Raw genomic sequence first — 25201 nt, forward strand, 5'->3', positions numbered from 1 at the left:
CGCTCACTCTTCGCCATGCTATGCTATGCCATCCCCGTCGCTATGCGTAACGAAAGTGAACAGAGAACCTCCCCTTAAACGCCAGCCAAGCACCAAACAACATTGAACAACAAAAGAGTGCCATGTACTTTCATAACCAATCCAGTACTCTGCGAATGCAGTTGCGTTTGCGCCTGACCCTGCCACCGCCTTGTGTGGATGAACGATGGTCGAAGCTGTGCTCCGGTGCAATGCTACTTCGGCGGTGGCGCCTCGAAACGCGACGTTGAGGTGGGGAGCCAGAGTTTGTACTTTCCAGAAGGGCAGAGAATGTGGTGTTCCGGTCTTTCCAGTGTTACTTTTTAGATTTGTGGGAGGTGGGACGCGCGACCTCGTGTGGGGGCTTCTCCGTCGTTGTGTCGTTCTCCACGGACCTGAAGGACTCTCCCTATGTCCTTCGTTCTCTTCTAGAATCCAACTAGCGGAAGCGCGTACTCGACATGTTCTCAAAGGAACGATAACACGGAGTACAATGCGCAAAGCTATTCATTGCAATCACCTTCCTTCATCGATCTCAACCTTCCTGGGCCTGTCGCGTTCGCGCTCTCGCTCGCGGTCGTCGTAGTCGCTCTCATCGTCGTAGCGGCGGCGTCGCTCACGGTCGTGGTGGCGACGCTCTCGGTCGCTGTCACGCTCCTCATCATCCCTGTCGTCCTTGGAACGGTGGCTTCGCCTGTCGCGGTCGTCACGGTCGCGGCGGTCATGGTCGTACTCCTCTTCTGCGGGTATGTTAGTACTGATCATGAAACAAGACCTAATGTCAACATACCTCTGCTCTCGCGGATCTTCTTGGTGCGATCAGCGAGCTTCTGGATCTCTTCCTTGGTCAAGACCCGCAGCACGATGACACAGTCCATTCGCTCTTCGAAGCGCTCCTTGGCTTGCTCGAGGGCTTCAGGGTTGACGAGACGACGATCGATCCTTGTCCATCGAGCTCCCACAGGAATGTCCTTGCCCTTCAATGCGTCCTTGTGAGGTGCAACACCCTCGCGGATAGGCTCAGGGTCCTCAGGGAACTTCTCAGTTGGCTTGCGAAGGATGCCCTTGACGGGCGCAACGGGCTCCTTGGGTGGCTCGACAATCACTACGCTCTTGCCCGTAGACTCCCTCTCCATTGACTCCGGTTCCTGCACCATGCCTCCGTCATATGTGCTAACGGGGCGATCCCTGGGAGGAGACGCACGCGAGCGGTCTTCAGGACCTCGAGACCTGTCACGTTCATCCTTCTTCCTCCGTCGCTCCTTCTCGCGGTCAGAGTCGCTGTCCTTGTCGCGAGTGCTGCGGCTAGAACGTTCTGCTTCCTGCTGAATGCGTCGTCGGTATTCTTCGTCAGGGTCCAGAGCAGCTTCCTGGGGTGCGGGGTCCCTTCGGCGTTCGGGTTCGCGATCAACGTAGTGACGTGGGCGCTCCTCGTCGCTTCCCGCAGTGGACGGTGCAGGTGCCTTGCGAGAAGGAACCTTCTCTCTCTCGTCATCTTCGTATCGACGCTCGCGAGGAGGTTGAGGTATGTAGTCGGGTTGCATCGGAGGGTAGTCGGGAGCTGCGATGGCTGCGGGGGCAGCGGCTGGAGCAGCAGCCGGGGGCGGTGGAGGCGGCTGAAGCGAGTTGCGACGACCTTCGGACTTTCTCTCTCGTCGCTCGTCAGGACGGTCTCGCTTGTCACGCTCGTCGTATTCCTTCCGTCGCTCGCGCTCACGCTCTCCTGACGAGTCTCGGTCGCTACCACGGTCCTTATCACGGGACTTCTTCATGTAACCAGCGCCGGCCAGGGTCGCTGCTACGCCTGCTGCTGCACCAGTGATGGTTTGCACCAAGCCACCCTTTTCTTCTCGGCCGCTCTCACGCTCACGGGGGCGCTTTTCGTAGTCCTGCGGTGGAACGACATCTCTGTCACGGGAGGAGCGAGGTTCCGGCATGCGTGCCTCGGCGCGGTCTGGCTGATAGTAGTGGTTGCTAGACTCTTGTGGCCTCGGTCGAGGAGGTTCGGCAGGAGGGTAAAGAGGCTGTCGGTCCAGAGCGTGGTGGTCGTGTGCGAGGCTTGGGGGGCCTGGTGCAATGCCGAAGCCACGGCTGGTCACTTCGCGGTCCTCAAAGGCGGTGCTGTGGCGCTTGTTCTCGACTCCACGGCTCGGGCGGTCGTAGTCATCGCGGTAAGCGTCTCGGCGGGGCTCCTGGTGGATAGCGGCAGGAGCGCGAGAAGTGCGAGAGGAGGAGGATCGTGCGAGGCTTGCGTCTGGGTAGGGGTCGTACTTGGGGATCTCGCGTGCCCGTTCAATCGAGGATGATCTGTGGGGCCGCGGGATGTTGTTGATCTTGTCGAAGCCACGTGTGGACGGGGGAGGACCAAGTTCGCGAGTAGAGGTACGAGAGGGACGATCCGCAATCATGCTGGTGGGGCGAGAGCCACGTTCCAAGCTGCCAGCACGTGGCCTCCGCCAGGCTGGCTCTGTGTCACGGTACATGCTCGCGGGGTCCGTGTAGGAGTAGCCATCGCTGTTGCTCAGGTCGGTAAGGCGCGACGGGGGCTTGCTGCTGTCGTGGTAGCTGCGGCCGCCACTTGTGATACTGTAACCCCGGTCTGCATGATCCCGGTGGCGTGCGGGCTCAACCTCAGCAACGAGCTTGGTCAGGTGGCTGCTGTCGTCGACGCTGTAGACCTTCTTATGGCCTCGTGAAGCGGCCGGTGTGATGTAGGTATCGGATCCCTTGGCATAGGAGGGTGTAAGCGGGCTCCGCGGTCGTTCGGTGTGGGTGTGGGACGAGTACGGGGTGCGGAGTGGCAGCGAAGTCGTCGGCAGGGCGCTAGTGCTCACATTGGGGCGGGTCAGGTCGTTGGTGTTTCGCCGTGGACGTCCAGTGTACGAGTCGTACTTGGTGCTGCTCGCGTGGGAAGAGGTCGTAGGGCTCGGCGTGTAGTAGGGCGTGTGGTGCGAGGCGTGCGAGGTGTGGGACGTTCCAATGCGGTCGACGCTGGAGCGTGGCGAGCTGGGACGGCCATAGTAAGACGAGGTGTAATAGGGGTCGGCGAAGGTGCCCGTCGAGGACCTGGCGGGGTTGGAGTAGCGGCCCCGCGGGGACGAGGGGCGGTTGTTGTACCGCGTGTCCATGCCGCCTGACAGGGTGACGGTCTTGATATGGAGCGGAGCAGTTTTGGCAGCAGTTTTGGCGGCGGGCTGGGTGGACAGCGAGTTGCGGCGTGGGGGAAGGGGCGGCGCAACGGTGCTAGAATAAGTATTCGACCTCAGGCCAGGCGGCTTAGTGGGGAGGAGAACGCTGCCCAACATCGTGTCAGCCCAGCCGTGGTTTCAAAAGGGGAAATGGCAGGAAGGCAGGTGAAGAGAAGAAGAGCAAATGGCACCAACGAAGGAGAATTAGAAATTAGGCCTGGCGAAGAAGAAAGCCGCAGCACGACGTACATAAGGGCGTTTCGACAGCGAGGATGCAGCCGGTGGGCTCAGCCGGCGTAGGGTCGACGACTAGCAGCGCGAACAGGTTGCCCGATGGTTGTAGGATAGCCCAAGTTCCCTGGCGTGAGTGGTGACAGGGGGCGGGGGTACTGGCACGGTGTAAAATCAACGTGATATTTGCAGGCGCCTCCCAGGGTGTGCCCAGCAGCGTGCTATGGGCTCTCGTGGTGGGGACCGCGAGGCAGCGAATGAGGCGGACAAGCGCGGTGGGGGGCTAACGGCCGATGTGCACACTGGCGATGGGAGCGATGGGGTGCAGCGCGCAACACGAGATGGACAGTAAGGATAGACAGCAGGAGGGTGAGGATTCGGTCGGGTACAGAGAGCGTGCCCAGGCCGCCGCCCGCCTGGTTTCGAGGGTGCGTGGAGAGCGTCAGATTGCACTATGTCATCGCCCTCGCTTGGGCCCGCGCACCCCTGCAGGCACAGCCACTCAGCGGTCGGCATGGCTCGCCGCACAGAAACAGGGTCCGCTACTCTAGACATGTCCTACCAGTTGACTAGATTTCAGACTAGCTGCAGAGGATTTACCACGTTCCACCGCGACGCTTCACTCTGCCCAGGTGCCCACTGCTGCCACAGGCACGTCAGCACATGCGCCCTCGACCTGTCAACAACGTCGCCCCGCCGCCTAGCTGCCCTCTCTAGCTGTTACAGACGTCTTCCGCCGCCCAAATGACCCCGCTAGCTCGGGATAGCCCTGTGATACCCAACTTGACCGCCAGGTCCGCCATGGCCTCGTGACTCGTCCGGTGCGACTGCCCTGCGCGGGCCGACTCAGCTCCTCGTTCCGTTCACGATCTTCGCTGTATGAACACGTCGTACAGATCCTGATGCACAGTGTAGTCTCATGTTCGCGATCGATTGGTCTAGCTACAGGGCCATGGCTTCGGCATCTCTCAGCTACCGAAGCATTCCTCGCGGTACTAATCCGCCGGACGCGCCGCAACGTAAGCACTGAACATTGGCTGCTTCTTGCTTTTTGCCATCGCCTCCTCCCGCCCGATGCTCTACACATCCTCGATCTGCTCAACCCGCGCAGCCTTGCCCACGCCGCTTTTGGTCGAATCGGCATCGTCCGTGGCGTGATGGTGCCTGAGCTGCTTCGCCCGCGACTTGCTCGGCACCGTATCCTGAATGCAACCCCTGATGATGTTGCCCTCGAACAGCTCGCCGATGGACTCCAGGCGCACTCCCTTCGTCTCGGGCACGCAGAACACCGTCCAGACACCCATGACAATGCACAGCGAGCCGAATAAAAGAAACGTTCCGTACGTAATGTTGTCCAGCATCAGGGGGGTAATCTTTGCGATGACAAAGTTAAAGAGCCACTGCGTCATCAACGAGGCCGCCATGAGCAGAGATCGCACATGGTTAGGACTGCACTCCGATGCCAGCACGAATGGGATCGGTCCCCACCCGAACGAGTAGAACACGACGAAGAGATAGACGCATATGATGGCGAAGATTGCGTTGCCATCCAGCTCACCAGTGGGTGGGTGGACTGCCTGGTTGACGCCAATGTAGTACATCGCAAAGGCTTGGCCCATCGAGCCGAGGATCAACGACCACTTCCTTCCGAGTTGCTCGGTGAAGGCCATCAGGCCAATCGCGGTAACGACGATCTTGACGATACCGTATACTCCAGTTGCCTAGTTGCATGTTAGTCTGGCTCGCATGCAGTCTTCACAAAATACGTACGAATAGCCCGGAAGAGTTGCCAGTGAGGCCAATCTGCTTGAAGATTTGCGGCGCATAGTAGTTGATCGAATTGGTACCTAATCACCACGTCAGTATATGCCTCAAATGCAGATTGCATGTCGGAACTTCTTACCGGTCCACTGTTGCCAGAACATGAGGATTACAACAAAGCTCGAGCGGTACAGCATCTTCTTGCTCGAGCAGGCAGCCCTGAGCTGAGCCATCATTGGCATCTTCTCATGGCCGTTAAAGTCGGCAATAATCTCGTCTAGCTCCTGCACCACCTCAGGGTCCTCGACGCTCTTGCCGCGGACGTGAGCCAAAGCTTTGGCGGCTTGACTGAGCTTGTTCTTCTCGACGAGCCAGCGGGGAGACTCATTCATGAAGAGCATGCCCACAAGCAGGAAGGCGCCGGGAAGCATCTGGAGGGCAAATGGCACACGCCATTTTGTCGCGTCTGTGGGGCTAGGGATGTCGAGCGATATGCCGTAGTTTACGAAAAAGGACAGACAAATACCAGTCACGTTGAAGAGTTGCTGCTAGCGTTAGTGGGTCGGTTCCAGAAAAGCAGTCTTGACAGGTCATACCATGCATCCAATACAACGTCCTCGGATAGCCCTTGGCGCGTTTTCTCCAATGTAGGTAGGGACGACCGCTGAAATCAGACCAACGCCGAAACCGCCAATGACGCGTCCAATGTAAAGCTGTGTTAGACTTGTCGTGCCAATTCCACATAAGGTTTGGATCAAAGACCCAAGGATGAAAATGACGTCCGCAATGATCAGGGCCCATTTGCGCCCAAAAGTATTCGAGACGTAGAAACTAGACAGTGCACCAAAGAAACATCCCGCCTGAAGAACAGACACGATGTTTCCCTGCAGATTGGCAAAGTCTTTGCTGTCCTTATCTAGGGCGAATGAGTGCTGGAACGCGTCCATCGTCAATACACCTACAAGCGCGTTAGCCATGATCATTGCACGTGCGAGTGCGCACACATACCTCCGATAAGACCCGTGTCCCAACCGAACAGCATTCCACCAAAAGAAGCCACAGCGGTGAGTACATAGGCGCGACGGTACGTCTTGATGTCCGCCCACACCTCGGACATGTTGAGCTTGGCCATGATGGCAGCGCGTCGCAAAGGAAGCCAAATAGGACAGAAGAAAAGCCCGACGCGAATGCGATGGCGATGCGACGAGCGGTCAAAGACAGTAATGTCGATCTGTCAATGTGCCTAGGTAAGGTAACATCGCGGCAAGCATCCGACTATATATCGTCAGTTTCCCCAGCACCAACCTCGCTGCGCCCAGCCAGCCAAACTCCGAAGCCAAAACCCGCAGGCAAACGGCGAAGCCTATTTGGCTTGGCTGTCGGCATAGTGTAACGCGACGTCGGGGATATGACGTGGGGACGTATCGTGGGGACTCCAGATGTGCCAGTCACAGGGCGGAGCGCCCCATAGCTGGTGGGTCGGCATCGCGGATGGTAATTATCCTTCCATTCAAACGCCGTTGCGATTATTGTGTTGAGGCTCTTGCTGTGAATCCTACGGCTGCAGTGTGGGAAGACGAGTCAAACTTCTGCAGGGCCAAGGGACGGGATGAGTCGCTGCTGGTGCAGTGCGAATGCAGTTTCTGAAAGAATGTGTGTGCGGACGTGTTCACGTGCGAAGATGTCGGGTGCCAGACTGGGCCCATGCTTAGCGTTGCTTACGGCGGGCGGTGAGCTCGTCTTGTGCATGTGAAGAACCCAAACAGCAGCCGATAATTTCTCGAACGTGCGATATTCTCACGATGCAAAGACCGACTCCAGATTTACTCTTACAGTTCCCCCTTTTCTCCACATTCTTTCAGAGACCGACCCCAGGTTTTCCTCCTCCACATCCTGCCTCCGCACGGAAGCTAGGCGATTGAAATTGCGACAAGCGTCTCATTGGCCTAGTCACTGAGCAATCCATATGCCGAGCCAAGTCGCCGGCCCCGACGCTGTCTCGTTTGTCCCCTAAGCCGACATACGGCCTGATGAATAGTAAGTCGGGAACGTAGAAGCGACGATACGCGAAACTTTGTAGATATAGCCATGTCAAGGTCACTTTGATGCAGAAGAAAAGTTGTATCTCAATGGTCATCATTTCTTCATTACCCATTCGAGTACAGATCTTTCCAGCTCGAAGACCGATCGTCCAGACGATCAATCACAAGTTTGCCTTGCCCTTCTGTTCGGGTACTTGCGTCAACAGCTTATCACTCTGGATAGCCGACTTCAAGTTATCCAAGACTAATATCTCCATGTCGCGCTGGAAGCCGTCAGTTGTAATTCAGAGTCAATGAGATGCGTGGACAGCGTCACTTACCTGTGTTTCGTATGTGCCGGTTCCAACGTGAGGCAGCAACACCGCCCTCTCGCATTCCAGTAGTCCCGGGTGGATCTTCGGCTCCTCCTCAAACACGTCCAGTCCGCATGTCCAGACCTTGCCGCTCTTCAGTGCGTCTACCAAAGCCGCCTCATCGATCAAAGCACCTCGTGCGGTGTTGACGATTATCACCCCGTCCTTCATTGTGTTGAACTGCTCCTTGCCAATGATGTGCGTAGTCGACGGGTTGAGCGCCAAGTTCAAACTAAGGACATCGGATGTCTTCAGCAGTTCCTCGAAGCTCACGTACTTTGCTCCATTCTCCTCGTTGGCTGGTAGCTGATTGCGGTTGTGGTATTGTATCTTCATGCCGAATGCCTTTGCGCGATGTGCAACTGCCGAACCGATGCCACCCATGCCTAGGATACCGAGTGTCTTGTTCTTGGGGTCGTGACCGAGAGAGAAGTTACCACGCCATTTGCCTGTGCAATGTGTCAGCAACCGTTTAACGAAAAGTTGGATATACAAACCGTTGTTGACGGCCATGTACGCTTGCTTGATATTCCGCAGCGCGCCTAGCATCAGCCAAATGGCAACATCTGCAGTCGCGTCGTTGACCGCTATCGGCGTGCTCGAAACCGATATTCCCCTCTTTGTGCATGCTGCGACATCGATGTTGTTGTATCCCGCTCCGTTGTGGCAAACGTACTTCAGGCTCTTGGGGAGAGCGTCAAGCAGTTCCGCGTTGAAATCTCCGGTAATCGGGTTTGAGTCGTTGCTTCGGTAGAGAGCATAGATGCCGTCAAATTCACCACTCTTGCACTTTGAGAGGAAGTCTTCTCGGCTACCATCGGGGTACTCGTGCAGCTTCGATGCTACTTGCGAAACCTGCTGCCATTCTTTTTGGGCGTGTGACAGCTTGCCAATAAGAAGTGCTGCTCGTTGCGACATGGTGGATAGGCGATATGCGAAGGAGTTTGAAGGGCGATTGAGTACTCTGGTGGAATGGAGGGGTCGAGACGAAATAGCTGCCGGTTAATGTTATCTTGAGCGCAGCGGCGTTTGGTAACCTTTTATTACGTGCTGCCAGATCCACCAACGGCGCTGCTTAACGCGGCCTATCTCGGACCGAACCTATTTGATTGCAACATCGAGTGTGGTAATTTACTCCGCTAAATTGGCAGCATGACAGTTTGATATCCCAAGTATTGTGTTGCTACAAATATCTGTGTATTGAGTAAGATGATGCAACCCCACCATCACGGCCTCGGCTGCCCCGCCATCGTCACTTCCAAAGCACATGCAGCAATGATGATATCCGACACCAGGAACAAACATCCGTTCAAACCTCCACGCAGCAGATGTGCTTCTACTTACTTTGTTCTACCACGCTTCAATTTCGCGACTGCTTCGCGCTCAATGATGACACGAGTATAGAACACGCTCGGCATTTGACCTTGCCAGCTTGTTCGAGTTCAAAAGCCGACGAAACACGTGAGTAAGCTAGCCTCTTCCGTCGCACCAACACCGAACGAGCCAACCTTGGAAGCGTCGTCTTGACAGATCGGTGGTCTCTCATCTCCCGAGCCGAAGGATGCAGCTTCCAGACTCAGGCCGAACGCCTTCCAACATCAGGCAGCTGCAAGGCAAACATGCAAATGGCTGCCTACATCAGCCTGAACCTTAACGAACCTCAAAAATGGACGAGATGAGCGAAATGATGCATCCGCGACATCTATTTCGGAAACTTTGGTGATTGTTGGGCGAGCACTTCACATCGCAGAAACGTATAAGATCATGCAGTCGCATAGAATGTAGCATCGCATTCCATCAGTGAAAAACACCATCGAGTATCTTACATCCGTCCATACTTATCGCAGATAAAGTAACAAACATGGATCTCAAGCACATTGCAATCCTCGGTGTATGCCTCCCATTCATTCCTCTCACATATCACCTCACTTCAAACTGCTCTACAACGGCCAAAACTAACATATTTATCAGCTGGGAGGGAACGTCGGAAACGCCATCATAACCGAACTCCTCAAAGACGGACCCCGCTTCACCATCACAGGCATCACGCGCTCAACATCAACCTACAAACCACCTCCTACCATCACCCATCGCACTGTCGACTACACATGTTTCTCCTCTCTCCAAACCGCATTCGAGAACCAAGACGCAGTAGTAAACTGCATCACAGGCGGAGCCACGCATTACGAGCCATCCAAACTCATCATCGACGCCGCGGTCGCTGCAGGCGTCAAGCTCTTCTTCGCCAACGAATTCGTCGGAGAGATCACCCGCGAGGCGTTTAGAAGGTTACCGGAAGCTTTTGTTGGCGGTAAATGTAGGATTAGAGAGTATCTGGAGGGATTGGGGAGGGAAGGGAAGATGGCGTGGACGAGTTTGAACGGTGGGCCGTTCTTTGATATGTGTATGTGGTTTCCTAGCTATGCGACCTGATTTTGGAAAGGTGATACTGAGTACTGTATGATAGGGTTGATGAAAGGCCCCGCAGGCTTTGGTAATATTTTCCCTATCAACCACAAACCATCACCATCCCGCTAACATATGATGACCAGACATACCCAACCGCCGCGCCCGCATCTACGGCTCAGGAAACCAACCCTTACACTGGACACCCCTACCCACAATGGGCCTCGCAGCAGGAAACATGCTCCGCAACCCCGACCCCATCCGCAACCGCCCCGTCCTCCTTGATCCCATTACCCCTTCCTCTACTGTCACTCAAAACACACTGTTGCGCACCCTTGAAAAGGTTCTCCATACCACCTTCACCATCTCGCACGTCGACGTGGACAAGATCCATCGAAACGCTTTGGTCGTGTTGGAGAAGTGGAAGGAAGGCGGTGAGCCGGAGGAAGGGAAAGCGCAGATGGGTAAAGCGATCAAAGGGTTGGGCGTGTGTAACCAGTTTTATGAGAGCGACGATGAAGGTCATGCGGAGGACTTGGAGAGGACTGTTCAGAATGAGCTCGTTGGTGTGGAGACCATGCAGCTGGAAGATGCAGTGAGGGATGCGCTGGAGCGATATGGGGAGAACTGTCAGGTTGTTCAGGGCATGTACAACGTGGAAGCTTGTGAACTTTAGATGTTCTACTACTGCTAGTATGTTCTTCGGGTGTAGCACATCGTTACCAAAATTAGAAATGCAATTATACAACTTCACCCTGGCATGGAATATAGGGCTTACCTCGCCGTGATGAGTATCATATCAAAGATGAAGCGCAAGGAGTCTCATGAAACCGCACTTATGCTAAGATGGAAAACAGCAGCAACATGGGACACAGTCAACGGCTGCAGGAGTAACGGTAATCCTGGTACAGTAGTGTACACAGCAATTATGTGGTATACTACATGCTTTTTTGGGTGTTGTACAACGAGACTGGGATTGCTGATTGCTCAGACATGCCGCTGTCATTCTATATCTTGTTCTGAATGCATGCCCTTGAAGGCGCAATGTTCATACCTCTTTCATCCACAGTGCTGGCGAGTGTACGCGACACATCTAGCCACCACCTGGATCATACCCTTCATATCCTGGATACCCTTGCTGATCTGGATCCTGAAAAGCCGCTGGATCCCATTCCCAATGGTCGAAAGTCGATTCGTAGGGATTTCCATAGAACAGATTCAGAGGCTGACCGTATTCTGTTAGCCCAGTGGTGGGATCGTTCAGAATATCGCCGCCAGGAGCGTCGTAGAGATCGAAGTTGCCTGTGTTGGACTGCGAGTAGATGTTGCTATTGAATGGGTCAGCGCTTGCCCATGCAACATCTGACTGCTGCAACGTAAGAGGTTGACTGTACGGCTGATATCGCTGCTGTGAGTCAAAGGCCATATGCTCTATATGTTGTTGCTTTTTGTGCTGATCCGTTATCTGTGGCTGAGGTAGTCGACGACGGGCCGCCTCTTCTTTGGTCTGCTTATTCATGACTCTGGCGATAACATTGTATGCGTTCTCGCTGACTGCGTCGACGGGTTTCATCGAATTCAACCATCGTATGAGCTTATCGATGCAGGCTGTAATATGTGACTTTTCGACCGTTAAGTGTATGCCGTCCAATGACAACTCAAGAAGTAAGACCGTAAGGGCTTGCATGACTATAGGGGTGGTTAGCCAAGCTCCATATCGCAATGTGTGAGGTTCTTACTTATATGAACAGCACACCACCACGGACCGTGTCCGTAAAACCATGCAGGATTGGGAGGATCTGGCAACATGGAAGTGAGATCTAGAGCCGCACCTATGCAGGCCTCAGCAGATTTCTGGTTGAATCGAGTCGACTGTTCGCTCTGGCCCTTTATGCGCAGGTCTAGCCGGCATAGACAAGGCCGGGTGATGCAAATTTTGGCGTTGTGATAATAGATGTAGAGCAGCACCTGCTCTCGGCTCAGGTTGCTCTCTGAAGTGGCAGCGGTCGCTGTTGCTGGACCCCGAACCAGGGAGTGCAAGGCCCAGGCTTCTAAATCGTCAGACAGCGAAGCAATCTCCTTTTGGGCAGCCTTCCAGGACTTGGCAGACTTTTGTGCGGAATACAAGCCAGACAAGATCTTGTCCATGAGGATATCGATCCTAACGTAGGCTACGTCAAATGGATCTACGCTGGTTTTGATCATGGACTCGCCAGCAGAAGACTCAGATGCCTGTCTGATTGCAGCTGATGTGGTGGTTTCACGAGATGATGAATCCAGTTCTGTACCCTTTGCGCCTGGTGGCGGTACAGTACAGTCAATGGCGCTTACTGTGCGTGGGCGCCCAGTTATGCAAGTAAGAACACATTCGATGGAGTAAAGTGACCACCAAATCTGGGCCAGGGCCTTCTTTCTCTTGGGAGACATGGAAGGGTCTTCGTGTCTGAGGTGCAAGCCTGCGGCCTGTGCGTGTCGAAGGGCGATGCCAATCATGTACCAAGCTCTGCAACGTCCCTTGTTAGCATACTTACAGGCTACAAAGGTGAATGTGCCTTCGTTCATCCGAAGTACGACGTACCTGCTGACATGACCTATTGTCAAGTAGTAGAAAGACAGAAGCCCAAATGCCTAGACATGGGTCAAAAGATGTTGGGTCCAAATTCAATGGATCTTACCTGAATCAGCGCTTGATCTGGCTGCGCAACGAGAGTATCAATGCTTTGGAGCTGCAATAGATGGATTGCTCTCCACATATACACTAAGTGATCACGATCGTCGGCTTGCCATTCGGCGCCGATGAGATGAGAATAGCGTGCGCCAATAGCGAATACGAGGTTCATAACAGCTTTCCACTTTGGGCAGACGACCAGCGTAGGACTACCCTGATCCTTGGCAAAGTACGTTTTCAGTTGAGCTTCGAACATGTCACCTAAAATGGGGAATGGACTATGCACAACTGCTTTGTAGTAGTCGAACAGCCTCTCAGCCGACTCAGCAGAGGGTATGACGTGTGGATCACCAACATCGATGTCGATGCTGGATTTGTCAAGGTAAAAGTAGTAGCCGGAAAATTTGTCATGGTGCGGAGAAGGGCGAGTATGGCTCTGTTGCTGACGCCCGTGAAGCGCTTCAGCACGCTGGTTAAAGGCGTCGCCGTCGACGCCCGGTGGCCCGTAGGGCATGTTGGCAGGTTCGCCCTCGGGCTGTTCGATCTTGGTTTCCAGGGCTCTGAGCCACTGAACGTGCGAATTGTGACCCATGTAGCCCGTGTTGTCTGCCTCATCCGTATTGAGAATGTCCTCTTGGACGAAGTCTAGATCTTCGTTGGAGCCGACTGAAGCTGAGACGTGAGCTTCTCCGCCATCTACAGAGGTGGCGCTCAGAGCATCGTCATTGGGGGAAGGTGACGAAGCTCTTCTTGCGCGCTTGCCATGAGAGAGAGCAGGTGTTGGTGGAGGAGGCGGCGTGTCGTCTTCGAAAGATGCCAAGGTATCCTCAACTCTCTTCTTGCTCTCATCGTCAAGCTGGCTGCTCACTTCAATCAAGAGTGCAGTCAAGGCGTGCGATTTGCGTTGAGCTCTTTTGATAGTCAGACGGGGATGTGGAGCAGATGAACAAAGACATGAACAAACCCTTTGAGGCGGTCCTTGCGCTCCAGGTCGTAGTGACAATCATTGTTCTGCCGTTGACAGTTGATACATTGCGGACGGTGGCCAGAGCATTTGATCTCTGGGGCTAGTCAGCAAGCCGAAGTTGTGCGATCTAGACATGAGGAAGGGCCCACTTCGTTTACGGCACTGCGTGCACTAGAAGCGGACGTCAGCACCGGCCCAATCGTACAAGAGAGTTTACTCACAGCCTTGCTCACTACTTCGGTGCGGACCCGAGGAGTTCTTGTGGCAGGCGGCATCTGGTATCCATGGCCAGGAATTCTTGGTATGGCTACCTTTGCCTCCCTGGAGCTGGAGCCCTCGGGCGGGTAGCGGCCGTTGTCCATTCACTCGGACGTGACCACCTGCAAGTGCTGGGAGAAGGGGCGAAGCACGTGCGCAGAGGCGGAGGTAGAGGGAAAGACTGAGGCGGAGACGACGGTCCGCCTAGATGTCGTAGCGTGGAGTTACGAGTGCAGTCCTTATCGGAGTAGCAGCTGCGTCGTGGTGACGGAACGGGGGAGCATTCCGGCAGACAACCTTTACGCGTTGACCATTATAAGCCAGAATCGGGTAGTTTTCGAGACGAGGAGGGCGCCTATTAGAGGAAGGCGCTTTGTGCCGTGGCCAATGGGCGTCGAGGCGGGCGACGTCATGTTGTGTACGAGCAGGCAGGCACGTACGTAGGCGAGGAGGGAGGTCGAGGTCCGCGAGCCCTGCACCACCCACGTGCAGTATAATAGCAATATTCAAGACGGCGCGGCCACGACCCGAATCGCGTATCCGCCTAACAGGTGAGCCAGCTACTGCCCATGGACGAGAACCTGCAGGTGCCTCCAGCCCGCTCGCAGCCCACCCAGCGCGCGGCGTTATCTCGGGCGCGTCCTGCGTTGAGTCTGCAGCGGATTGTGGGCGCGGGAGCATGTGAAGCTTGTCGCGGCCGCATCACCAAGGTAAGTCGGCGGCCGTGCGCGAGCTAAACCCACCCACACCTCTGACGCTACCAGTGCTCGACCGAACGTCCCCAGTGCTCAGAGTGCCGGAAGCGGCACACGCCATGCAACTACCTTCAGCCTGCGGTCCGGCCCGTTGCTGCCAGTGCCAGGCGATACCATGGCCAGGTCCAGGTCCACGCACACCATCACCCCCAGCATGCCCTCCTCCGGCACATCTTCGCTCATCTGCGCTCCCAGCCATGGCACGTCGCCCAGGACATCCTCACCCAGCTGCGTCGCGGCACCGACGAGCGCACCCTCCTCCGTTTCCTTGAGTATGGCAGTCTACGTGTCCAGCTCAAGCTGGTCCCAGACACGACATACCAGTTCACCGCTCCCTATCTTGCTGACATGATGCCGCTCTTTGGCGGTGCCGACAACCCCTACCTTGCCTCCAGGCTGTACAAGGCCCTGTCGGACGAGACTGCCCATCACGGCACCGACATCCAGGAGCAGACTCACAGCGCCATCTACCACGTGCCCTATCCCGGCGCCCGCATGTACGATCCACGCATGTCGCCAGACACGCTGAGGCCGTCCAAGTGGACTTCGATAAGCGACGACGACGGCTTGCTCACCCGCCTTCTCGAAGGCTACTTCCTGTACGAGTTCCCATTGTGGCCTTGCTTCCACAAAGATCACTTTCTCGATGACATGACTGCTGGAAGGTCTGATTACTGTTCACCACTCCTAGTCAGCGCCATTCTCACCGCAGCCTGTGTAGGTTCTATCGTGGCTTCTCCCACTTGTTTACTTGTGAGCTGACACGATCAACAGCACGGCTTGAGTACGCTTGGGCAGAGGTCCGAGTTTTGGAACCCCAACACCTATAGCTATCGGTGTATGGCTGAGACCAGACAGCTATGGGAGCTGGAACAGTCACAAGCCGTGTGTAGTCTTCCGACTGCCCAGGCAGCTACCATCATAGGCCGAATATACTTCGCCAATGGCATGGACAAAATGGGCTGGACAATGTGGTCTCACGCTCTAGCGCTTGCGGATAGACTAGACTTATTTGCTAAGAGCGCGCAATACAATAACGAGAAGGACCGCATTTCAAGAACCATCACAGCCTGGGGCATCTTCTCTCAGCAAGCGTATGAGCTTACCTGATTTCTCCTTGCCCTCGTCTCCTCTTTCCCTCCCCCTCCTCCTGCCCCTGCCCCTGCCCCCCAACGTAGTATTGAGATCGCCTCTGATGTAAGTTCAGGTTCTCTTGCTTTTACCTTATGAAGCCCCCACTGTCTCGACTTCCACCTGAGGACGGCTTGCCCGCGTACCAAGACGCACAAGACTTCTTTGGCGAGATTTGGGTCAAATACCCTCTTGCGACACACGTGGTACGTCCCCACCTGCCCCTTATCATGGACCAAATTGACAAGCTACTAGACCCCCATCTACCTGGGACAGACATTCCTGTCGCTCATCAAGCTTCGATGCATCATGAACGACATAGCCGGAAAGGCTCTTCCAGAGGACGATGGAGATAACAATCTCGATATTGAGCAGGCCAGTCGTTATCACTACATGCTGGTACAATGGTTCCGTGATCTTCCGGAACCGTTACAGCCACAGAATGCCGCCATGCCGACACAGCTTCTGCTACAGTGAGGTTTGACACACCTTCCATGTACAAATGACTAACCTTTGGGTCACAGCATGCAGTTCCACAACCTCGTTACCATGACCTTCCAACCGTTCCTGGAAAAGGAAAAGTCTCTCAACTGGCCCAACAATAGTGGCGCATTCCAAAAGTATACAGGCTTCAGTCCGGCTCAACTATATGCTGCCTCGAAAGCGAGTCTGCAGACGCTTCTCCACATGTTCTTCCACCGTCACGGTTTCGAGGCATACTACATATTCCTACTCCAGGTCCTCGTCCAGCTAGGCTTCGATTCGATCGAGCGTCTACGCACCCCGGAAGCGCAACAAGAGCATTTCCCAGCCATAATGAAAGCCACACGAGCCACGCTCATATTGTGCGCCAAGGGCTTGCGCGACCAAGGCCATAACTTCTTCTTATCTGAACTCGTATTCCGCATTCTGCGCGACAAGATGAATCCGGTAGACGTCAAGCTGCTCAAGGACTGGGCGCACATCAAGGACGAAGATGACAGGGAGAGGTCGATGATGGAACACGTCTATGGCGAATACCCTGTCAACGTAGAGTCCATCACCTCGGATCCGACCGAGCAACGTCTGAATCGGCTGTTGCAGACTATGGCTGATCTCAAGCTTCCCAACGATACTGCTGAGCCAACTCAGCAAGACAGGGCATCGAGGACATGGCGAAGCATCGTTTTTTGAACGCGCCGAGAGATTGGTGGAGTTGGAGCAAGGTGGAGGTTTGGATACAATATACGATTCTTTGGTCACTGTGCTATTCGCTACATCCAGCCTCAATGCTTTGGCTCAGAGCTGTAGTTTCCATCTCCTGCACATCTTCACGTGTGCTCAGAAACCACAGAGCGCGACCCACTTTGTCCGATGGGTCTTTTTCGCCGGCCACTAGTCCTGACGAAGTACCGTAATCCGGATAAGCTCCTCCACCAGCCCTCTGATCCACGATCGCGATCACCATGGTAAAAGTTTTCTGCGTGCTATGTGCTAGCTGCTAGATCGAAGAACTGGACGAATGACATGCAGATGTCCGCAGCCAGACAGCTATCATTGGCTACGGGTAGTGTGCCCTGCAAGCTAGCCTCATCTGTGTGTTCGAATCGAAAATTATGCGCGAGTTATCGTAAAGGTACAAATATCGTCAGGTGAGGTTCTGGTTCTTTGTCTGGAATCCATGGATGCGACAGGGGCATGCGCTGACTGGTGATGTCACTGCTTGATTCGGCCGGTCTTTCGGAACGACACATGTCTGGGCGCGGGTTGGTAGGACTGGACACTTGCATAGCGGCACTCTTACACACTCTCTACACCTAGCGCCACATATTCAACAACGGGTTTTTATCTTTGATTAAATATTTTCGGAGTCGTGCTATGCATGAACATCGACCCTCTCTATGGATCTATCGGAGATGCCGACGCTCATCATTGGCTCTTCTTCTTCTGCATCTCCATCTTTCTCTCGCGCTTATCGGCGATCCTTTGGAAAATACTGCCATCGTATACGGCACGAATATCCTCCTTGTTATTGTTAGCATCAACAGCAACTCAAGATAGGTTCTGTCATATCGCGTACCTTCATCATCCGACCGTCTTCGGGCCAGAGCGTCAAATACGTTGCAGTCCCTTGTTTGATATCAGCATTTCGCCTCTCATACCATCCGATAACGATTGTGCTTACACTCAAAGATGAATCCACACATCCCGATAGGATCGTTGATATTCCTCTGCCCCTTCAAGACGTTCACCAGATCACCCACGGTCAGATAATCCCGTCCCTCCGCGTACTTGGTGAAGATCTCTTCGAATTTCGACGGTATAAATCGCCCCTCGGTGTCGTACGTGCCTGTATCACTACCGTGCCGCGCTCTATGCACGTTGTTCAGAAAGAGACGGAAGTAGGGGTCCGGGAGCCATCCCGAGCACGTGGGATATGAGAAGTTGATGTGGATGACCAATACGGCGAAGGCGGAGAAGAAGAGTCCGCAACCTAGGCGGTAGAAGCCGACAAAGGTGTCTTGCGGCCAGAGAATACCATCGTGGTCGCGGTCAAAGAAGTCGCAGTGTTGTTGCAGTACGGTTTGGTGCGAGTGCTTCTTTGCCCAGTCGTCTTGCGTGCTGCCTTGAGGTGTTTCCTCTGAAGGAGCGAGGTTTGCACGTGCGACCGCTATGGAGGGTTAGCACCTGGGCAGACGACGTAGTAGTAGCGTGCGCGCCGTGGTACGTACCTGCGTGTGGTAGGTTTGACTTCTTCCCTTGGATGTATGGTTTCCTTTCTTGGGTAATGGGCACATTGTCGATTGCGTAGACTGGTACATCTCCACCAGACTCCGCGTGTCCATTAGCTCCTTCCATCTTTGCGATCATGATTACGGTAACAATATGTATGGGAATTAGAGGAGGTTACACACGACAAAATACAGCTGGATTAAAAGCAACGCCCTAGGTATTCGCCCTGCTGTAGTCGCGAGGCTTGAGCCGCATGTTCCTATTGGATCAAGGGCTCACCATGACGTCAATGACTATGTCAAGAGCCTTGGTATGGCAGTGCAGCAACTCAAAAAGGTTTCATGGATTTGTTTGCCACGTCTGAAACTATCGGTTTATTTCTGTATTGTCACTGTGAATGCAATGTGGCGTGCGTGTGCTTGCATGCTGTACGACGTTGGTTTGCGGCTGCTATCTTTCGAGATGTGGCTCCGCGGCCAATCACCGAAATGTGACCCTGCTTTGGAACACGCCGTGGCTTGATCTTCAGGTACGCGTCAGACTTGGATCATCCGCGATATATCGCCTGTTCATATACGTCTACCGTCTACCGTCTACGTGATGCATCGTCCTGGACCGTCAAGGCAGCGCATGCGCACGATCATACCATCCAACTGTTCGATTTTGAACAGCTGAAGTCAAAACTCGCACCTCTAAACGTTGTGTGTTCACTGGGAATTGCATGATGCTAATGTCATGCTCCAGCGGAGAGTCACAGAATGCCATGAGCGTGCCGTGACCTGGACTTTGGCGGTTGATACCTTTGATCGCGATATGGCAGTTCCATAGTCAGTGGTAGCACACATAGTTGTCGCGAGTTTGATAGATGGTCGCAGACGTGGTGTTGATCGAACAGCGCATCCGATCTGGCTAGCGCGATCTCGGGGATGAATGACGCGCATGCACGGGACCGCGGGAACACGCGCCGGCCAGATGTCGCGTCTACATGGCAGTCTTCTGTTCTACTATGCGACTCCACTAGTACCCTCCAGGACTGTCTTACGCCCTCCCGAAACGCGACTTCGATATCTGACATGAGCCGTCAGTCGGCATGTCGTCCCCATCGCCGGAGTTTCGTTCGTCGCAGTTCTCCATCACCTCTCCGCGTCGCATCCCCAAGTCGAAGTTTACGTATAAACAGCTGCACCAGCTCAAGACCTACAGCCCGCAAACGCCCCTCCGCGTGATCGCACACGTAGACCTCGATGCCTTTTACGCGCAGTGCGAAACCGTCCGCCTCGGCATCGACCCCTCCAAACCGCTCGCCGTACAACAATGGCAGGGCCTGATCGCCATCAACTACCCCGCGCGCGCATTCGGACTCAGCCGACACGTCACATCGACCGAAGCGTTGAAGCAATGCCCGGATCTTATACTGCAACACGTTGCGACGTGGAAGGAGGGAGACGAGACATGGGCATATCATGAGAACAGCTTCAGGGACATGGCGACGCATAAAGTCAGCCTGGACCCATATCGCATGGAGAGCCGCAAGATCCTGAAATGCATCAAGGAGACTCTGCCTGAGAAAGAACAGCGCGTCGAGAAGGCGAGTATCGACGAGGTCTTTATGGATCTGAGTGCGCAGGTGCATACCATATTGCTCGAGAGATACCCCGAGTTGAGAGGCCCCGCCCCGTACGACGATCCGACCGAGCCACTGCCGAAGGTGCCTACAACCGTGTTGGACTGGGCGGCCGATGCGCTCGTCGAGACAGGCGAGGAAGATGGAGAAGACAGAGATCCAGACTGGGACGACGTGTGTATGGTCATCGCATCCGAAATTGTACGAGATGTGAGGAGACATATCAAGGATACTTTGGGCTACACATGCTCTGGGGGCGTTGCGAGGAACAAGATGCTATCGAAACTAGGGTCAGGATACAAGAAGCCGAATCAACAAACCGTTATACGGAATCGCGCTGTCAAGCACTTTCTCTCCGACATGAAGTTTACCAAGATCCGCATGCTAGGAGGCAAACTGGGGGACGAAGTAGTGGCAATGTTCGGGACAGACAAAGTGAAGGACCTTGTGGAACAGCCGTTGGACCAACTGAAGAAGCTAGGCGATGATACCGGCAGTTGGATATACTCCATCATTAGAGGCGAAGACAGCAGCGAGGTCAACCCGCGTACGCAGATCAAGAGCATGCTTTCAGCGAAATCCTTCAGACCAGCCATCAACTCGTTCGAGCAGGGAGTAAGGTGGCTACGCATCTTCGTGGCGGACATCTTCTCACGGTGCGTGGAAGAGGGTGTGCTGGAGAACAAGAGAAGACCCAAGAGCATCAACTTGCATCATCGCCAAGGGGCGCAAACACGGAGTCGACAAGCACCGATACCCCAGGGCAAACCACTGTCAGAAACCATCTTGTTCGACCTTGCGAAGAATCTTCTAGCCCAAGTCGTCGTCGATGGAAGAGCGTGGCCTTGCTCCAATCTTTCTCTGAGCGTCGGGGGTTTCGAAGACGGCATCACGAACAATAAAGGAATTGGCGGCTTCCTCGTTCGAGGCGAAGAAGCAAAGGCCATGATGTCAAGTGGCAGAGCCACCATCGGCGGAGGCGAGCCACCTGCGAAGCGGAGAAGGACAAAAGGCAACATTGCTAATTTCTTCGGTCCAAGAGACGAGAAGAAAAGCGACTTCGATGCTGCGAGAGCTGTATTGTGGAAAGCACATAGCGAGTCTACAAGGGACGAGAGTGGAGACGAGGCGGAAGCAACAGGAGAAGATCTCGATTCTTTCCAAGCACAACAAGACGATGAACTGCAGCGACCATCGACACCACCATTAGACCGCCACAGTTCAGACATGGACTTGTATCCACCGGGCACACCTCCCTCGGCCCAACCCCAGCCGGCGTCACATTCCCCACCACAACAGCATCACGACCCAGTAACACCGGTTCCTCGTGCTAGACCCTCCGTACCGCAGAGACCTGTAGAGACTTACTTTTGCTCACGTTGTAACCTCCACCTCCCACCAGCCGAGGAAGCCGAACACGAAGACTACCACTTCGCCCTCGATCTATCGAAGGAAATGCGGCAGGAAGAAAGGAATCCCACACCGGCCCCTGCAAAAAAAGGTGCTGGCGGTTCGAAACCTTCTAGAGGGCGGGGACGGCCACCGGGAAACGGTGCTGGGAGAGGAGACGGGGTAGAGAAAGGGCAGGCTAAGCTGTTCTTTGGAAGAGGGAGTTGATCATATTGAGTGTTACGACGAGTCAATGTTTCAATGAAGTCACGTTGTTTGGAAGTCAAGGCTTCTTCTTGAGCCTCGGGTGCATTCGTGATAAAGATGCGCTTATTCGCTTTGCCTCTGCGATGGTACATGAGTGCCAAAACTAATGATGTAGTCTGATGTTTACGATCCTTCACTTCACCATACGACGTCAAAGTCCAATTGGACTCGCGGCACCTCCTCGCTCCCCTCTGGCATCCTATACGTAAAGTTCCAGAACTCAAAGTCACTATATCATGTTAGCGAATGCCCGCTTTCTTTTTCCCCTTCTCTCTGCACGCAACGATTCTCGGGGAACTTACTTTATAACCTCGCCCGCTCCTCCAACAAGCCCATTAAACGTAACCTCGGCATCCGAATCCACTGACCCGGACACCGCAACGTCGATACCCTCTACATCCTTCCAACCGCGCACATCCCTCTTCCCATCCCACCCATTTGTGCCGACCAGGAAGGAAAACGCACTCGACGCATTTCCCATTGGGTACTCCAGCACTAGGCTGCCTTCTTCAACAACAACATCCAGCGCCATGGTCTGCGCATACAGACTCATCCAACCCACGGTTCCATCCTGCCTCTTCCACTGCACGACCGCGGGGTTGAACGAGTTCTTGTTGATGGACGGGCCGCCGACGACGTTTTCCGAGAAGGATTCTGCGCCGATGGTTAGGTTGGGGCTGAGGTAGGCGGTTATGTTGCGTGGGTAGGTGTCGTAGGGTGGGGAGAAGGCGGAGGTTTTGACGGTGTGGGTACCGGGGAAGGAAGAGAGCGAAGACAGAGTGGTGTTGGGGACCAGCGTGTTGTGGTAGGGTGCTAGGATAGCGACGAGAGGGCCGATTGCGAAGTCGTTCTTGTGGCCCATGGCATATGGCTACGTTCGAATCGTTAGCTTTGCGTCTCCCTCGCTGGAGATGGCTAGAATCCGTGTAGCAGTTTGCAATATACAACTGCTTGCTATATCTTAACAAGTGAATACTTGCTAAGATAATGTATACCGCAACACGAACTGTAGCCATCCCTGGTGTCCTTTCGAAAGAGAACAGTACATACCTTCTTGTTGATAGGCGCCATCTCCTTACCCACAATCGTCCACATATGCAGCGCCAGGATACTCAAATACCGGTTCATATCAAACCCATAAGCGCGATCCCAGGGCCCAGCTACATTCTTCAAATCCGCATGGTACAGTTCACCCAAGACTGACCATGTATCACGGATCATCTTCGGTCCATACTCACCCATTATGCTATCACCTGGCATATACTTTGCCCAAAGCGTGAGCGCATACAATGAAACACCAGCGTACGTCCCAGAGTTGAATTCAGAAAGCGTGTTGTCGCGGACAAACAGATCAATGACTTCTTTCGCGTAGGCTTCGCCTGCGGTTGTCATGTTGGAGTCGTTGGCGCGACGACCAACGTATCCGGAGACAAAGGCGCGCATGATGGAGGGGTTGCTGTAGGCCGGGTAGAGGTTATCATCGTCGACGCCACCAACGCGGTAGCTATCTCCAATTGTGGTGTTGAACAGACTCTCCAGTATGTAATCTTGAACATCTTGAGGGAGGAGATGCGGGAATTCTTCTAGCATAACAACAAACGTTGTGCCGACGAAGCCACGCCAATTAGGATCCCATGAGTTGTATATCTCAGCTGGGTACTGTTCCGTACCCACAGTCGGCTCTTCTGGATAGATTTGGTAGTCGCCGTACCTTGGGTTATGTCAGCAAGAGTAGCTACAGAAGCACTAGGAGGTGTTCTCAGACCACCAAACTCACCACTGCTCACTCTCGTTCTTGAACTGCCCTCCAATGACATTCTTCACGATACGTACTGCCTGCTCCACATCATCGGCTTCATTCCGCGCCAACAAGCCAGCCGCATACCAGACGCTCGACCTCGTGTCATGCGTCAGGGCAGCCGCGTCCAAGCTGAAAAGATAGCCTCTTTCGTTGTCATAGTAAATATCCATCCAGTCCATCGACTCGTGCAACAAGCCCGTCGCATACGTTTCCGTATCATTACGCGGCAGTAAATTACGGCCTGCAAACACCTGTTGGGCCAGTAGCAGCGTCGAAGCCACCCACAGCTTTGGAAACGCTATCATGGTGTATGTCGTGAAGAGCTAGAGGTAAGAAGGTTTGCAACCCAACATGGCGGCGCCCATGATGTAGTCTGTTTGTGACGACGGGCCAAGCTCGACATTGCGGGAGTATCTCCGCTATCGCTGGTGGATGCCGAGGGGTTCGGCATTTGCTACTGCGAGATAACGGTGTCTTCGGCGTTGATGTTCAATTGCGGATGTGTTAGGCCCGGATAATTGTTTGGCCAAGCGGAGGAAACTTCGGATCTGGTCACCGACGTAGAAAGCGACATCATGACTCGTGAGAACACGTGGTGACTAGATACTCTGAGGAGGTGACTAGATAGCACGGCTACAAGTTAAAAACCTTATAGCGATAGCAAGAGGATCGTCGTGGAAGTAAACGATTCCGCAAGACTATACTCCTAGCTTCAGAGTGGTTTTGCGATGTGGTTCTAGAATGGGCCGAGCCGCTTCACCTGCTAAGACGACAGTTAGCTCGCGAGATTTTCCATGCTGCATCATCGGCTTGAGCTTGTGGCGTCAGGAGGCGAAGCTCGTGAGGTCGTCAAACTTTGAATAGCTTCTTTTTTCCAGATTTTCAGCTTGGGAGGTTTAGGGATCTGCGCACCTAAAGTATGCAGATCGTGCATCGTCGGTGTGGTGGCAAGATCTACCTCGGCAATGCACGCAAGCAGGTGTTCATCTGTACCCACATGTACTCAGAATTCAGTCGACATGAATGTGCCACAGCTATCAGGACTTCATAGAGCTCATCTACAGCACGCACAGCATAATATTGGCAGGCACAGTCCGGGTGTCGGCATGAGATCTGCATAGTCACGTGGGGCAGCTGAAAATGGCGCAAGAAGATTGCCGTAGCGTGGTGATAATCGTGCCGATCGGCGGGTAGAGGCAGAATGCGAGATCAACCCACCGCCCATGCTAGTCATCGTATCATTGAGGCGAATTGCATGAAGTGACTCGGTGGCGCAGAACAACCTAGATTGTGATGACTTCACCAGGGAGCGAGGGGAATAGCTTGTCAAGCACGATTAATGGAGCGTCAGTGTGGTGATGTCAGTGAGGTGGGTGGGCGCGAAGCATCCAGCCGCAATCCAGTGCGGGATCAAAGCAACGTGATGGGCACAGTGGTGTTTACTTCTACGCATGCTGTGCATGGGCAGATAACCGTTCATTCGTAAACATCGACTTCGTGGAGCAACGCCCGTGTCGTAGGTATATACATAGCAAGAAAAGCAGAATCCGGGGAATTGATGCAATTGCATGATAATGACAGCCATGAGCGGAATACATGTCCAGATGGAGGCTGGAAGATCCATGGCAGG

At 54.2% G+C, this 25201-nt stretch overlaps 10 protein-coding genes across 10 annotated transcripts; 4 read left to right on the forward strand and 6 right to left on the reverse strand.

Moving 5' to 3' along the window:
* Positions 1-534: 534 nt before the first annotated feature.
* Positions 535-3323, reverse strand: J4E78_010165 (uncharacterized protein; the record flags this gene model as incomplete). The annotated part of the gene is made up of 2 exons (XM_049370746.1): positions 535-758; positions 809-3323. The coding sequence occupies 2 exons, from the start codon at positions 3321-3323 to the stop codon at positions 535-537; spliced, it is 2739 nt and encodes a 912-aa protein (XP_049217483.1).
* A 1193-nt stretch (positions 3324-4516) lies between these two features.
* Positions 4517-6330, reverse strand: J4E78_010166 (uncharacterized protein; the record flags this gene model as incomplete). Its single annotated transcript, XM_049370747.1, has 5 exons — positions 4517-5158; positions 5208-5284; positions 5341-5743; positions 5795-6156; positions 6207-6330. 5 exons carry the CDS (start codon positions 6328-6330, stop codon positions 4517-4519), a joined length of 1608 nt encoding a protein of 535 aa, XP_049217484.1.
* Positions 6331-7401: 1071 nt separating this feature from the next.
* Positions 7402-8511, reverse strand: J4E78_010167 (uncharacterized protein; the record flags this gene model as incomplete). The annotated part of the gene is made up of 3 exons (XM_049370748.1): positions 7402-7503; positions 7561-8042; positions 8091-8511. The coding sequence occupies 3 exons, from the start codon at positions 8509-8511 to the stop codon at positions 7402-7404; spliced, it is 1005 nt and encodes a 334-aa protein (XP_049217485.1).
* Positions 8512-9454: 943 nt separating this feature from the next.
* On the forward strand, positions 9455-10675 carry J4E78_010168 (uncharacterized protein; the record flags this gene model as incomplete). Its single annotated transcript, XM_049370749.1, has 3 exons — positions 9455-9484; positions 9565-9910; positions 10146-10675. The coding sequence occupies 3 exons, from the start codon at positions 9455-9457 to the stop codon at positions 10673-10675; spliced, it is 906 nt and encodes a 301-aa protein (XP_049217486.1).
* Positions 10676-11092: 417 nt separating this feature from the next.
* On the reverse strand, positions 11093-13996 carry J4E78_010169 (uncharacterized protein; the record flags this gene model as incomplete). Its single annotated transcript, XM_049370750.1, has 6 exons — positions 11093-11688; positions 11739-12502; positions 12578-12627; positions 12675-13578; positions 13632-13678; positions 13946-13996. The coding sequence occupies 6 exons, from the start codon at positions 13994-13996 to the stop codon at positions 11093-11095; spliced, it is 2412 nt and encodes an 803-aa protein (XP_049217487.1).
* Positions 13997-14461: 465 nt separating this feature from the next.
* On the forward strand, positions 14462-15757 carry J4E78_010170 (uncharacterized protein; the record flags this gene model as incomplete). Its single annotated transcript, XM_049370751.1, has 3 exons — positions 14462-14602; positions 14678-15364; positions 15422-15757. 3 exons carry the CDS (start codon positions 14462-14464, stop codon positions 15755-15757), a joined length of 1164 nt encoding a protein of 387 aa, XP_049217488.1.
* Positions 15758-15873: 116 nt separating this feature from the next.
* J4E78_010171 (uncharacterized protein) lies at positions 15874-16951 on the forward strand (the record flags this gene model as incomplete). The annotated part of the gene is made up of 3 exons (XM_049370752.1): positions 15874-15984; positions 16034-16251; positions 16303-16951. The coding sequence occupies 3 exons, from the start codon at positions 15874-15876 to the stop codon at positions 16949-16951; spliced, it is 978 nt and encodes a 325-aa protein (XP_049217489.1).
* Positions 16952-17686: 735 nt separating this feature from the next.
* On the reverse strand, positions 17687-18628 carry J4E78_010172 (uncharacterized protein; the record flags this gene model as incomplete). The annotated part of the gene is made up of 4 exons (XM_049370753.1): positions 17687-17782; positions 17838-17887; positions 17943-18428; positions 18490-18628. 4 exons carry the CDS (start codon positions 18626-18628, stop codon positions 17687-17689), a joined length of 771 nt encoding a protein of 256 aa, XP_049217490.1.
* Positions 18629-19580: 952 nt separating this feature from the next.
* J4E78_010173 (uncharacterized protein) lies at positions 19581-21731 on the forward strand (the record flags this gene model as incomplete). Its single annotated transcript, XM_049370754.1, has 1 exon — positions 19581-21731. One exon carries the CDS (start codon positions 19581-19583, stop codon positions 21729-21731), a length of 2151 nt encoding a protein of 716 aa, XP_049217491.1.
* Positions 21732-21908: 177 nt separating this feature from the next.
* Positions 21909-23876, reverse strand: J4E78_010174 (uncharacterized protein; the record flags this gene model as incomplete). Its single annotated transcript, XM_049370755.1, has 4 exons — positions 21909-21999; positions 22073-22641; positions 22821-23481; positions 23548-23876. The coding sequence occupies 4 exons, from the start codon at positions 23874-23876 to the stop codon at positions 21909-21911; spliced, it is 1650 nt and encodes a 549-aa protein (XP_049217492.1).
* Positions 23877-25201: the final 1325 nt, after the last annotated feature.

This window comes from Alternaria triticimaculans, assembly GCF_023758025.1.
Source record: "Alternaria triticimaculans strain BMP 0046 chromosome Unknown scaffold_28, whole genome shotgun sequence".
NCBI classification, from domain to species: Eukaryota; Fungi; Ascomycota; class Dothideomycetes; order Pleosporales; family Pleosporaceae; genus Alternaria; species Alternaria triticimaculans.